General features: G+C 35.4%; 1 protein-coding gene and 1 long non-coding RNA gene across 2 annotated transcripts in view; both read right to left on the bottom strand.

Annotated features, from left to right (window-relative positions):
- Window positions 1–8,560: 8,560 nt before the first annotated feature.
- LOC106096269 (alpha-amylase B) lies at window positions 8,561–10,308 on the bottom strand. Its single transcript, XM_013263922.2, has 3 exons — window positions 10,079–10,308; window positions 9,441–10,024; window positions 8,561–9,370 (listed from the first exon to the last, which is right to left on the bottom strand). Exons 1-3 carry the CDS (start codon window positions 10,250–10,252, stop codon window positions 8,629–8,631), a joined length of 1,500 nt encoding a protein of 499 aa, XP_013119376.2. The 5' UTR covers window positions 10,253–10,308; the 3' UTR covers window positions 8,561–8,628.
- A 2,529-nt stretch (window positions 10,309–12,837) lies between these two features.
- Window positions 12,838–15,160, bottom strand: part of LOC131998127 (uncharacterized) — a 49,349-nt gene continuing 47,026 nt past the window's right edge. The window contains exon 3 of the long non-coding RNA XR_009398589.1: window positions 12,838–13,321. This is a non-coding gene — a long non-coding RNA (uncharacterized LOC131998127). The remainder of the gene's footprint in view (window positions 13,322–15,160) is intronic.

A 15,160-nucleotide genomic window follows, 5' to 3' on the forward strand; every position in this document is an offset into this window, starting at 1 on the left:
AAACAACAGGCCCTCTGGGCAGAGTTAGGGAAATTCAAGTCAAATCATTAGCCTGAGGCCTGTCGTTGGTGGGTCTTTGGCTAGGAGTGTTTCTCTTTTGTTTTTTTTTTTCTTCGAGCAAGGTGGGCCCACTACTTTCATTTCCCTACTTTGCTCTTGGTTTGTGTTGCTCTCCTATGCCTAAACTGTAAAGGTGTGAGTAGAGGTATGGCTTTGCTGCCGGTTCAGAACCACTACAAACTATTCTTGCAGCCTTTGATTTCCAAGTATTGGTGAGTTAAGAGAAACCTAAAGAGAGTGAGAGAGAGCAAACTTCCAGAGAATAGTTTTCTGCTGCAAGGGTTATTTTTAAAATTTATGGGAAATTTTTTAAGACCATTAACGAATTTTTATATAATTTCAATTATTTGTTATTGAAGTATTTTAATAAAAAATAAATTGAAGAAATTTTGTGAAAATGGAAACAAGGATTGTAATATGAAAAAAATTAAAAATTTTTTCTGTAAAAAAGTGTTAATAATTTTCCTATTACAAATAAAAAAGGACAAGAAATCTATTCATATTAAAATTATTAAATTTACTTGTTCAATAAAACCTAAAAAGAAAAAATATTTAAATTAATGACATCACATTGTTCAACTCAAGATAAATTGAGAAATTTTTAAAAAGGGAAATCAGAGTTAAAAATTAAATAATTCAAAATCAAATCAAATCAAATAATTCAAAAAATGTACGTAGTACTTTTTATGTGTAGAACTTATCTCGAAATCTAGAGAGACATTAATTGGGATACCTATTGAAATATCAAAGAGAACCATGTAAAATTTTCCTACGATAGGACAACAACATTGGATTTCCACATCCTTAAAAGGCCTTATCGGATAAAAGATTTTGATGACACATACTGGGACGTCAAATAGAACATCTCACGACCTATACTGTAAAGATATGACCAAAATTGTGGCTTTTACTGCCTTAAAAGTCCATATCGGATAAAATATATACATTGGAGCTATATCTAAATCAGGACCGATTTCGTTCAAAATCAATAGCGTTCGTCCTTGAGCACAAAAAGAGATTTGTGAGAATTTTACGCACGTATTGGAACGTCAAATTAAACTTCTCATGCTAAATCGGGCGAAAATTGTGGTTTCTACAGGCTAAAGTCTATTTCGGATGAAAGATATATCGGGGACCTATATCTAAATCTTAAACGATTTTTGTGAAATTTTGCACACGGATTAAGACGTGAAATAAAACACCTGGTTCTACATCTTGTTAAGATCGGACTAATATAGTGGCTTCTACTGCCTTAAAAGATGGGAGCTATGTTTTAATCTAGACCGATTTATATGAAATTTTGCACTCGCATTTAAATAAAACAGCTCACGGTAAATTTTGCAGAAATCGGGCCAAAATTGTGCCTACAGCCTTAAAAGTCCAAATCGGATGAAAGATATATATGGGAGTATATCTAAATCTCAACCGATTTTTATGCACCCATATGAAGACGTCAAATTAAGCACCCCGTGCCAAATTTGGTAAAGATCGGGCCAAAATTGTGGCAGCTTACTTTACTTTAATTGGCTTTGACAGAATATTTGTTCCACTAGCCGAACGTAGAATAGCGTTCCAAGCGCCTCAATCTTCTGCGCTCATTCTAAAATCTCTGACACCAAGTTTCGAGGTGTCTCCCACAACTTGATCTTTCCATCGGGCTTTTGGTCTTCCCGGTTTGCGTGTACCACCGTGAATTTTTATGAAATTTTGCAGTCGTATTGAAACTTCAAAGGAAACTTCTCGTGCAAAAATTTGTAAAGATCCGAACAAAATTGTGGCTGCTATAGCCACAAAATTCCATATCGGATGAAAGTTATATATGGGAGCTATATCTAAATCTGAACCGATTTTGGCGAAATTTTGCACACATATGAGGATGTTAAATGAAGCACCCCATGCCAAATTTTGTAAAGATCGGACCAAAATTGTGGCTTCTACAGCCTTAAAAGGCCATATCGGATGAAAGATATATATGGAAGCTATATCTAAATCTGAACCGATTTTTATGAAATTTTGCACACATATGAAGACGTCAAATAAAGCACCCCATTGGGCAATATATCTAGAAGTTCTGTCCAGAAATACGCTGATAAAGGCTCTAGTAGAAAAAAGGGGTTGATTTATATAAATGGGAGCTATATCTGAAACTGAACCAATATTAATGACAGAAATGTTCGAGTAATAAGGGAATCCTTTGTGGCAAATTTCGTTTGAATCGGTTAACAAATAACCACATTATTAAAATAAACGTCCAAATCGGACCAACATATACCCGCATGGGAGCTATATTCAAATCTGAATTGATTTCAGCCAAACTTCGCACGTTTTGCGGTTGTCGTAAAAGAAATCGTAGTGCAAAGTTTTGAGAAAATCGGGTAATAAAAGCGTTTGCAATGTCTTTAAAAGAGAAATTCGAACGATACATAGTTATATGTGGCAGCTACATCTAAATCTAAACCGATTTTTATCGAATTCTTCAGTAATATCGAGATTCATAAGGGACTCCCTTGCTCTAAATTTCTCGAGAATCGGATCACATATGACGATATTATTGCTATTTTAGTCCAAATCGGACCAACATATATATGGGTGCTATATCCAAAACTGAGCCGATTTTTCCAATTTCTATAGGCTTTGTCTCTAGGTTATTAAAAAAGTATGTATCTGATTTTAAGACGAATGAAAGTGTCGATCTGCACTTTGTGAACAAATATAACATGGACAGACAGAAAAGTGATTCTGAGCAGATGTGTCTACTTATGAATGAGTCAATTTCTCTTCCTTTTAGGTGTTACAAAAAAAAAAAAAAAAAATGCACTAAGTTATTATACCCTGTTGAGCACTATTTAGACGGGCCGTAGACTCGAAATGGGACCTGAATCCGAGGATAGTCCACTGGCTCTACAAAAGCGTGATTGGACCAATACTTACTTACGCCTCAGTAGTTTGGTGGACTGCTATTGAGAAAAAGTGCAACACAAGGCATAGGCGGAGCGATGAGGACCACGCCCACTAGGGCACTGGAGACTAGTCTAGATAACCGACCGATAGACATACAGATTAAATGTAAGGCAGCCACTGCGGCTATGAGACTTAAGGCGCTGGGAGAATGGATTGAGGATGGGAGCAGCTCATACCATCGCTGTATAATCGAGGCGACGATAGGAAACCTGGAAGGAAGGGAAGAGGTTTTCGATCGAATACCTGAGACAACACTTGAGGTCGTGTGCGATGCACTGCTGCTAGCGACACAGTCTTGGACTGACGGAATGCTGGCATTGCCGGGCCTAGAGGTCTACATTGAGAACCCAGGGACTGAGATCTGTTCAAGACTGTCTGACTATAATACGAGGCTGCAGCGGAGATCCGGGCGATCATGGAATGCGTGAGATGGTGTGGTGCTAACTCAAGGACGTCGAGTGTGAACATCTTTATGGATAGTAAAATGACCATAAGGGCAATAACAACCAGGAGGGTAAGGTCACGAACCACCTTGCAGTGTAAGAAGGAGATTAAAGCCTTATCTGAGGATGACACAATCCGCATCGTGTGGTTGCCGGGCCATAACGGTGTAAGGGGGAATGAAATGGCAGACGATTTGGCAGTAAAGCCCAATGGTTAATCCGAAGCCTGTCGATGCAGTACGACTTAAGGGCGTGGGCGATAAACGCTCATGTAACACTGTGGAACAGCGAAATGGTCGGTAGGACAGCGAAAATCCTATTGGGTGATCCGGATCGTGAGAGGACGAGGCTATTACTGAAGCGAAGTACGAAGGTGTTATAATGGGAAACATAGGACTACGAGCTCACTTATTCCAAATCTGTGGCAAGTTATAGAATGGTAACAGACACCTGTACTTTGGTGGGGACACGATACCAGACATGAACCAACTTAGGGAAGTTGTATGGAAAACAGGTGTTACTAACTTAAAATTACACGGAGTTACTAACTTAAAATTTTCCTTTTCGATGTTACTTTTTAGAGCACAAAACTTGCCGATTATTGGCTTAGGGGTATGTCCATAGTGGCACGGGGTGGATTAATATCTGCACCCTCTTTTTAAGCTAACATAACTTAACCTAATTTCAATAATAAGTGGCCTATTTTTTTATAGCCGGGTCGGAGAGGCATGACACCTCTTTGGGGAGCAGTTGGCTTCCGTGCCTGGCACAAATGTCGCCAGCATTTGAACGGCATAACCATCGCTGAAATTTTTTTCAGTTGTTCACTTTAGGATTCGTACCAAGGCGTTCAGCGCCATAGGTGGATATTCCAACCTCTGTGCTACGGTGGCCTTCAACTTCAATATTTATGATCTAAATAATGACTTTATAAACCAGTCTTTCGATTTGCCTATTTGAGGGCACAGAAGACACATTTTTTATTCGGCTTCCATGACATATGTTGTCATACGTCTGGTTGACGAATGTCCACTTCTTGTTATAATTTTACTATTTGAAACCTGGTACTATCCAATTTGCACTATATTTCGATACAGCTATAGCATCTATACATTAGGACAACAGTTGCATTAGTAGGACGGATTTTCTCTTGACTCTCGACATTACTGATGATGTTCATGGAAATCGGTTCAGATTAAGATATAGCTCTTATATATATATCGCCCGATTTGAACTCCTAACGCCACTGCAATCGCATTTATTAACCAATCTTCCCAAATTTTTGTACAACGCTTTCTCCGACGACTACCAAAACATCTAAGTACTCTGCTCGAAATCGATTCAGACTAAGATATAGCTGCCTACTTGAATAGGGTAGGTGAAGAGTATTTACTGTCGGCACCGCTGGACTTTTGCCTTTCCTTACTTGTTTTTAATTATTATTTTGTATTTTAAAATATTTAAATTATATCTTTTTTCCTTTTTTTTAAATATTATAAATTTTTATATGAAAATCTCTTACAGCAGCAATATTTTATGAAAAAGTAAAACATTTTTTTGCCAATTAATTTTGTGTTTCTCCTAATTTTGTCGCTTAAATTCTACTTTTGTATGCTCATATGGCTTTTGTACTGAAATTCATGGTGGTTTTTGTACTGAAATTCACCTCTTAAAGCAGAAAATCAAAAATTGTAAACAGTAGTTACAACCTCATAAAGGCCTGCTCCCTTTGATAAGCGAATGTTGGTATTATCTGTACTTGATGATGGGTTAAAATGAAGTGTTACATGACAAACCTTTACTCTCTTCCAGAGAACCTCAAAGAATGGTCGTTGCCATTGGAATGACCAAAATAAAAGAAAGAAGACCACATAAAAAAAACCACTGGAAATACTGGGAAATTCTGGAAAGAGTTTGAGGCAAGAATATGAAGAGGCAACAGCAGAAAGTTGTGACTAAGTGTGCTGTGGTGGTTTGTGCTCAAGTGAAGGTACCCGGAGGTTTGGTCGTTTACTTCACTTGCCTTCTTGGAATAATGCCATGCCATGTACACAATCATCACACACACACACACAGCTATACACAGTGACATCTGAATTGTATTGTCTGTATACATGTGTGTAAGAGTATGTGGTATTTTGTGTGTGTATTTATAGCAAAGGCTAAACGTGTTTGCAAGCAGACACAAGTGATGACGTCAATAATATGCATTGGCATTCAGTGACAACAACAACGATAACGAAAACGACAGCGACTACGACAACAATAACAGCAGCAACTATCATGGGGGTAGAAGCACGAGATCTGCACGCCACCTATAGCTGCTGATGACGATTACACCAATCAAGGGAATGAGGCTGTCGATGATGGTGATGTTGATGATGATGATGGGGACGTTGAGGACGACGATGGTGATGATGGTGACTATGCCATTTTCCTTTCTTTTACACACCCATACATATACACAACGATCCACTACTTCGGTATAGTCAATGATTTTCGTGTTTGCAGCGTAAATGACAGTAATGTCCGTGGTGGCGGTAGTGGAATCAAGATTGCCGTTTTAACTTATTTTGCTATACCATTTGTAATGGCATACCAAAAGTTCCAACTCGAAAGCATACCTGGATTTAGGTTAGGTTAGGTTTAAGTGCCAGTCTACCATCAGACTCATTTAGATATTTTTCTCCATTGTGATACCACAGGAGCAGATGAAGGAAGATTTCTTCTAATTTCTACCGTTGAACCGTCCAGATCGCTTTAACATTCGCTAAATCAGACAGGTTCTCAAAGAAATGAGAACCTAAAGTGAAAATAATTTTGACTGCTAGTGCGGCACACACACAATGAAGGTGTTCTATAGCCTCTTCTTCTCCGATGTTCTCACAGCTTCTGCAAAAGCCATTGCTGGCAATCTTCAGTCTCTCAGCATGTTTTCCGATTAGATAGTGACCTTTCATGACAGACACAATGATTGAGATGTCTGTTCTAGTCAATGACAGCAAAGCGGTAGACCTTCAAGTCAAGATTAGGCCAAATAGTTTTGGAATGCTCACAGTCCCCTCTTTGTGACCTCTATCATTCGTTGTCCTTCGGGCCTGGTCCCGAAAACATAGCTTACATGTCGCTAGAGGCATATCCACAGATTCCAGTTTCCCTGGAATGTGTATATAGGTCATAGTCTCGCAAGCTCGTCCGCTTTATAATTCCCTGGGATATCTCTGTGGCCCAACAACCAGAACAGGTGAATTATGAACTGTTCTGACATCGGCTTATTAGAGAGCGGTTATTCTTTATGTAATAGTATTGGTTAAGGCAAAACTGTGAAGAATTCTTAATTTTTTTTTATTTCATTTCATTCCATTCCATTTCATTTCATTCCATTTCATTCCATTTCATTCCATTTCATTCCATTTCATTCCATTTCATTCCATTTCATTCCATTTCATACCATTCCATTCCATTTCATTCCATTCCATTTCATTCTATTTCATTCCATTCCATTTCAATCTATTTCATTCTATATCATTCCATTTCAATACATTTCATTCAATTTCATTCCATTTCATTTCATTCCATATCATTTCATTTCATTTTATTTTATTTTATTTTATTTTATTTTATTTTATTTTATTTTATTTTATTTTATTTTATTTTATTTTATTTTATTTTATTTTATTTTATTTTATTTTATTTTATTTTATTTTATTTTATTTTATTTTATTTTATTTTATTTTATTTTATTTTATTTTATTTTATTTTATTTTATTTTATTTTATTTTATTTTATTTTATTTTATTTTATTTTATTTTATTTTATTTTATTTTATTTTATTTTATTTTATTTTATTTTATTTTATTTTATTTTATTTTATTTTACTTTATTTTATTTTATTTTGTTTTATTTTATTTTATTTTATTTTATTTTATTTTATTTTATTTTATTTTATTTTATATTATATTATTTTATTATTATATATTTTTATTCTTTTATTTTATTTCACTTTATTTTTTTTTTTGTTTTTATATTTTTTATTTTATTTTATTTTATTTTATTTTATTTTATTTTATTTTATTTTATTTTATTTTATTTTATTTTATTTTATTTTATTTTATTTTATTTTATTTTATTTTATTTTATTTTATTTTATTTTATTTTATTTTATTTTATTTTATTTTATTTTATTTTATTTTATTTTATTTTATTTTATTTTACTTTATTTTATTTTATTTTATTTTATTTTATTTTATTTTATTTTATTTTATTTTATTTTATTTTATTTTATTTTAGTTTATTTTATTTTATTTTATTTTATTTTATTTTATTTTATTTTATTTTATCTTATTTTATTTTATCTTATTTTATTTTACTTTATTTTAATTTATTTTATTTTGTTTTATTTTATTTTACCTTAATTTATTTATTTTGGTTTTGTTTTGCCTTTTTATTGAAATGGCAACCCTGTCTCAAATTATAAGCTATAATCATTCGTTTTGTGTACCCAGGGAGTGGGAGTGTTTCATTCTTTGCTTCTTGGTATTCCATCGACAACATGTGTGCTCGAAATTGAGGGTGATTGAGTTTAGGTTGTTTACCTCGCCAAAAGTTGTGATTTTCCTTGCGGCGCTGCACTTTGTTGTACTGTCCCCTCACGCCTGGCTACTGTGGCCCTCTCGCTCTCTCGTGAAAGTCTGAGTTTTTGGTTTAGTTATGATTTTTATTATTATTCCCTACAATGCAATTGAACTCGATTTTGTTTTTGTAAATGGCATATTGAACTTTTTCTTTTCTTTTCATTTTTTTTTATGGTTATGTTAGTTGAAAAGGAACATAACGTGGTGCTCAATTGCCATTACTCGTAGTTTGATATTTTTCGCCAGGGGAGGAGAGGGCGATATTTCACCAGATGCCCTCGTTTGTGATTTGGAGTGTTTCTATTTTTTGCTTTGTGACGTAGAGTTCTAGTTACAGCTAAATACAACAACAAGCAAACAAACTAAACTACTTAATGGCCTTCGAAATCTTAGACTAACAAAGTTTTTAGTTAACCCATAAACATGGGGAAATAAATGTAAATTTACTAGAGTTATTGGAAATTATGTTGTGTTATGTGTTTTTTTTTATTATTATGTTATAATAATAAAACCACAAACTTTTCATAAGCCTAAGATAATTTCGAATGGACATAAATAGCCAAAGCCCTAGGGCCTTTGCCCATATTCACTTCAGCCTTGCCATCTTCACCTACGACCACTTTTAGACCGGAACATGAATCACAGGCACCATTGCCTGATATGATATCACAATAGACTCCCTTGGGCAGGCCAGTTTGCAAGATCATTCTCATTTCCTTATTAGCCTCCATATTGAAGGCCACAAAGCCCTTGTTACCGCGGGAAAAGGCAATTTGATTGTACCCATTATCCCACCAATGCTGCAAAGCCTGACCTCCAACAGCATTACGGAATTTAACCATTTGTACAATTTCGGGCCATCGATGTTCACAAACCCAACCCGAATTGGCAGTATCGCATTGTTTGTTGGGCAGAAAAGTGGGTCCTTTGATGATGCCCTCTTTGGTGGCTGGAGGTCCTTGATCGCTATTGGAGAATCTATAGGAGCTCATTACTCTCGTAACTCCACCATAGGGGTGGGCCAACATAAAGGCCACAGCCATTTTATATAGCTCAGGCTCTTTGTGAGTTAAGATATCTGCCCCTCCAGCACCATGGCCCCTTTGATTGTCATGGTTGTCGACAAAGACAATGGCATCGGTCGAGGGCAGCATGTGCCATGCGGGCCCCCAATTTTTCAAGGAGTTGAGTGAAAGTTTGTTGCGAAATACCAGACCTATGTCTCTGGAAAATTGGAATTCGGTTACAGCAGCCAAATCATTGTAATCAGTTCTAGGGTAAAAGATTGAACCGGTGAGATATTTGCTATTTCCTACTACTACTTTGAATAACATTTTCTTACTTCTTTACAGCTTCTCCTCCCAAATCAATAACTTCCTGGCATATATAGGCCTTACTGTTTGTGGGAAAACCAAAACTGGTCGGCAACATCTTAAGTCTACCATAGATCGCCTGTAAATCCTCAGGCCACATGTGTTTGGCTGCATCAATACGAAAGCCGGCAACACCCAAATCTATGAGTTTGTTCATATAGTTGACAATCATGTCACGCACATGCGGCACTGTCTGATTTAGATCGGCCAAGGTGACCAATTGGCAATTACGTACTTGCACAGCATCTTGATAGTTGGTAATGTCGCAGGCGGGATGGAAATCTGCCGGACCATAAGGCACTGCAGGCCAGCTGCGTTGATTATAGTTAGCCGTAGAACCAGCAGTGCCCAAGGTTTCTCCATCCTTAAAACCAGACATGTGGTTGATGACAGCATCAACATAGACACGCACCCCCACTTTAGAGCAACGTTGTACCATGTCAACCAAATCTCCCTCATTGCCTGAACGTGAGGTTAGTTTATAGGAAACGGGTTGGTAACGGGCCCACCAGGGGTTATTATCCAGAACACGAACCTCATTGGGAGGTGAAATCTAATTGAAAGGAAAATATAATGAGGAAGAAAATTTTCTTTGGAAAACGCTTACCTGAACCCCTCCATAACCTTGGGGTCCCAGGAAATCCTCACATTCCTTGGCTATATCCTTCCAGGTCCATTCAAACAAATGCACCATGGTTGAACGATTGTCCATAAAATGGGGATCTTTATGGGCCAATGCCAATGAAAATATCAACAATAGTTGGACTATTGTATGCCACATTTTTCATTAATTTTTCCGAGTATAATGTGAAGCCTACAACAATTCCTCTCAGACTAAATGACTGCGCACACGATGCTATGAGTTTCATATACAGATAACTCACAGCATTTCTATTGATAAGAATCGAAATCATTTCATTGTGATGTAGTAGCGAAAATAACATTCTTGTTCTCGTGCTGTTTGTACAGCATTCGCTTTATGTCTCACTTTGTGTATGGTTCGTTACTATACTAACTCTAGACTGAAGTGTAAACAAACAAACTAGACGCCTCATGTAAATATTGTTGTGCAAGTTAAGCTCCCATTTGTCATAGAACACAATTTTATTGATTTTTAATTAAAATGATGTGAGTGAATATTTCTTATCTCCACTATATATTGAATTGAATAATGATTAATAGGTGTGAATTCATCTTTGTTGCTTTCAAAAGCAAAAAAAATGCATTCTTCTGAAGAGGTCAATGATTTTTGGTTATTCTCAGGGAACACAGTTTTTGAAACAGAAATACCAAAAGAAAGTTTTTACAAAGAAGTGGATCTTTAGCTTGCTAAATAAAGAAAAACAAGTAAAAAGGCATTAGGTTCGGCCGGGCCGATCTTTGGATACCCACCACCTCGGGTATATATGTAAAAAGTAATCTTCCTATTTTATTATAACTCGAAATGGATAAAAAATAAAGCTTTTATGGTCTTTAGACCCTTAAATTTAGATTTGGCCTGTTCAAGAACATAACCAGCGTACATCAAAAAGACGTATCTGTGCCAAATTTCAGCTAAATATCTCAATTTTTAAAGGCTAACGCTAGGACGTCGAATGTGAACATCTTTACGGACAGTAAAATTGCCATAAGGCCAATAACAATCAGGACGGTAAGGTCAAGAACAGTCTTGCAGTGCAAGAAGGAGATTAACGCCTTTTCTGAGGATGGCAAAATCCGCATCGTTTGGGTGCCGGGCCATAACGGAGTAAGGGGAAATGAAAGGTCAGACGATTTGGCGGTGAAGGCCAGAGGAATGCCGTCAATAAACTTGGTTAACCCGAAGCCTTTCGGGTCGACGCAGTCCGAGTTAAGGGTGTGGGCGACGAATGCGCATGCAACACTGTGGAACAGCGAAACGGTCGGTATTAGAATATTAATTAAGCGATTTTGTGTTTGTTTTTTGAAGAAAAAACATAGGAGTTGCACTAAACCGAATTTTTTGCCATAATCTTCAATACTCGAAAAATTTTTTCGCAAAAAAATGAAATGTGAAATTTCAAGTAATTCTCTTTATTGTTCGAATGGTCTTCGAATTTCGAACTGCGGAATGCCTTAAAGTTTTCGAAATTCGAAAAACGAAGGAGTTGCAGCGTTCTAGGCCTTGAAGATGACTTGGAATTTTTACGCACAAAAATATTTGATTTTTATATGCTTTTCAAAGAAATCTTTGCAGTGTTTCTTCATCCAGGATCTCTAAGGAAAAAGATTTTCTTCACGAATCTAATGGTTTTGTAATTTTTGGATATAATTTTGCGATTTTGCCATATTTTGAAGAAAATCCTCAGGAATTGCGCTTAACCGGCGGCAATACTTACCTCATATCAGTAAGCGCTGTCCAATTCTTATTTAAGCTCAATGAAAAAGGCACTTCTGTACATACATACCCGAAAATCTCTCAAATGTTTCCCGCCTTATAATATATTTTCGCCAGGAGTTGGTCATCCTAATCTCTTTTGTATATATTAAATTAATTAGTATAATTATTAATCAAAAACTTAATATATAATTTAAAATTTAATCGAAATTGGAGTTTTATTAATAATATTTTTGCTTACTTATTTTCTATAAATACTGAATAAAGACTGTTTTTTGTTAAAAGTGACTCCAAATGTTGTTTTTATTAATTACTGGGTTTATTTTTGCAATTGCAAAAAGCAATAGGCATTATTTTATGTATCTCATTAAGATACGCTAATTTATATTTGATTTTAATTTGGCGCCTAAAAGTATGCTTTAAGTTTTTTCCAAAAATAAAATTTCTCATGTATCACCCTGTTGTTATTAAAATTTCCAAAGCATACTTTTGGGGCCAATATGATCAAATCTACCTACTACTGAATTCTGGGCGCCTGGTGCCCAGCTGGCATTTTTAGATATTTTGAAAAATTTTAAAATTTGGTGTTACACTCAGAAAAAAAAATTCGGCAATTAAATAGAAAAACCGAATTTCATGAAGTTTTACCAAACTTTTAGTTCTTTTGAATAAAAAACTCCCACAAATCAATAATAACAACAAGATAGAGTGGTTTTGCAAATGCATTTATTTTATTTATTTATTTACTTGAATATTTAAATACTATTACAAAACAAACAAAATAATGTATGAATAAAATGCAAGATTTTTAAATAAACATCATCGAATTTCATAAAGTTTTAACTAACTTTTAATTCTTTTGAATTAAAAAGCCCCTTAAAACAAGAAATACAATAAAATTTTCTAAATTAATTTATTTTATTGATTTATTTAAATAATTTTTAAATATTATAACAAAATGTTATAAAATGCTGTACGAATAAAATTAATTTTGTATAAAAAGTAGACATACAAATAATAAATAACATTTATTTTAAAAGTACATACATATTACAACATAATAAAAGGAATTTTGTCATTCTACAGTATTTTGAAGTAGAATATGACCATCTAATATAACTGAATCGCCTCGGCAGTTGAGTTGGTAGCGTGCTTGGATAACTAGTGTGGAGGTTGTGGGTTCGGTTCCTACCACAGGCCTGGCCTGTCGCTATCGTGGTACCACAACCGACTAAAATAGTCTGAGTCAGTCTGAATAGAAAATGTACTGCCACTCTAACCTAAACCTAATCGAACCTAACTAACTTAACCTAACCTAACTAACCCTATTCGAAATAATGACATGGTTGCACGAAGATTTTGAAATTTCACTGAATCTGTGAACGTCTGCTGATTCTTCAGTCGTTTCTCAATTCAGTGGGCCTTCGAGCTCGAAGATTCAAAGTTACAGCATTTTTAGGGTTAAATAGTTTTCAGAGATGATGTATTTAATATCTGCAAAGAAAAATTTGAGAATTTTTAGTTAAATTGTCTTGCACATAAAAATTGTAGTTGAATATTTAAATAACTTAAATGAATATTGGGGTCCGACGCAGAAATTTCGGCGAAATCGGACAATAAATGCGCCTTTTATGGGCCCAAAACCCTAAATCGAGAGATCGGTCTATATGGCAGCTATATCCAAATCTCTACCGATCTGGGGCAAATTGAAGAAGGATATCGACTGGCTTAACACAACTCACTGTCCCAAATTTTGGCAACATCAAACAATAAATGCGTCTTTTATGGGCCCAAGACCTTAAATCGAGAGATCGGTCTATATGGCAGCTATATCCAAATCTCTACCGATCTGGGGCAAATTGAAGAAGGATATCGACTGGCCTAACACAACTCACTGTCTCAAATTTTGGAAAAATCGGACAATAAATGCGCTTTTTAAGGGCGCAGGACTTAAATCGAGGGATCGGTATATATGGCAGCTATATCCAAATCTGGACTGATCTGGGTCAAATTGAAGAAATATGTCTAAGGGCCTAACTGACTGTCCCAAAATCCAGCAAAATCGGATAATAAATGTGGCTTTTATGGGCCTAAGACCCTAAATCGACGGATCGGTCTATATAGCAGCTATATCCAAATCTTGATCGATCTGAACCAAACTCAAAAAGGATGTCGAAGGGCCTAACACAACTCATTGTCCCAAATTTCAGCAAATTGGGAAACAAATAAAAGCGTGCTAAGTTCGGCCGGGCCGAATCTTACATACCCTCCACCATGGATTGGCCAAATCGGATGAGAATTATGCCCTCTAGAAGCTCAAGAAGTCAAGACCCAAGATCGGTTTATATGGCTCCTATATCAGGTTATGGACCGATTTAACCCATACTTAGCACAGTTGTTGGAAGTCTTAACAAAACACGTAATGCAAGATTTCAGCTAAAACGGATAGGAATTGCGCCCTCTAGAGGCTCAAGAAGTCTAATCGGGAGATCGGTTTTTATGGCAGCTATATCAGCTTATTGACTGATTTAGACCATGCTTGACACAGTTGTTAGAAATAACACAATAACACAACATGCCCAATTTCATCCAAATCGGATAAGAATTGCGCCCTCAAGAAGCTCAAGAAGTCAAAACCCAAGATCGATTTATATGACAGGTATATCAAAAAAAAAAAAGACCGATTTGGCCCATTTACTATCCCAACGGACCTACACTAATAAGAAGTATTTGTGCAAAATTTCAAGTGCCTAGCTTTATCCCTTCGAAAGTTTGAGTGCTTTCTACAGACGGACAGACAGGAATATTCAAAATCCTCATTTTCGGAAAATTGAAAATTTGAAAATAGGACCACAAATGAAGTTTTAATTTAGGGGCTTGCCAAGACAATAACATAACAACACCTGGGACCAACTTCAAATTCTGCACATAATCTTGCTAACACCTCAGCTATTAATATTCAAAATTTCAAAGAGATATCTCTACTCGTTCTCAAACGGCAATTTTTTTATTTTTTTCGATTCCGACAGTGTGCTTATTTATTTTTGCACTATGGTCAAATTGAATTTTATTTTGGTCAGTTTCTCTATAACGAAGTATTTTGTCGGTCCCCAAATGCTTTGTTATAGAGAAGTTCGACTCTATAATTTCAAAAAAAAAAAAACAAAATTCTGGAAAATGAAATTTTATGCAAAATTTAAAAAAATCTCGTTATGCAATTTACCCAGAAAACAATTTGGAAAAAATTTCTATAGAATCAAAATTTTTCAAATTTTTTTTTCAAGAAGCAAGCCTGAAAATGGATGTTTTATTAATGTTTGCAACTATATAACA

This window comes from Stomoxys calcitrans, chromosome 5 (genome assembly GCF_963082655.1).
Source record: "Stomoxys calcitrans chromosome 5, idStoCalc2.1, whole genome shotgun sequence".
In the NCBI taxonomy this organism is placed as follows: Eukaryota; Metazoa; Arthropoda; class Insecta; order Diptera; family Muscidae; genus Stomoxys; species Stomoxys calcitrans.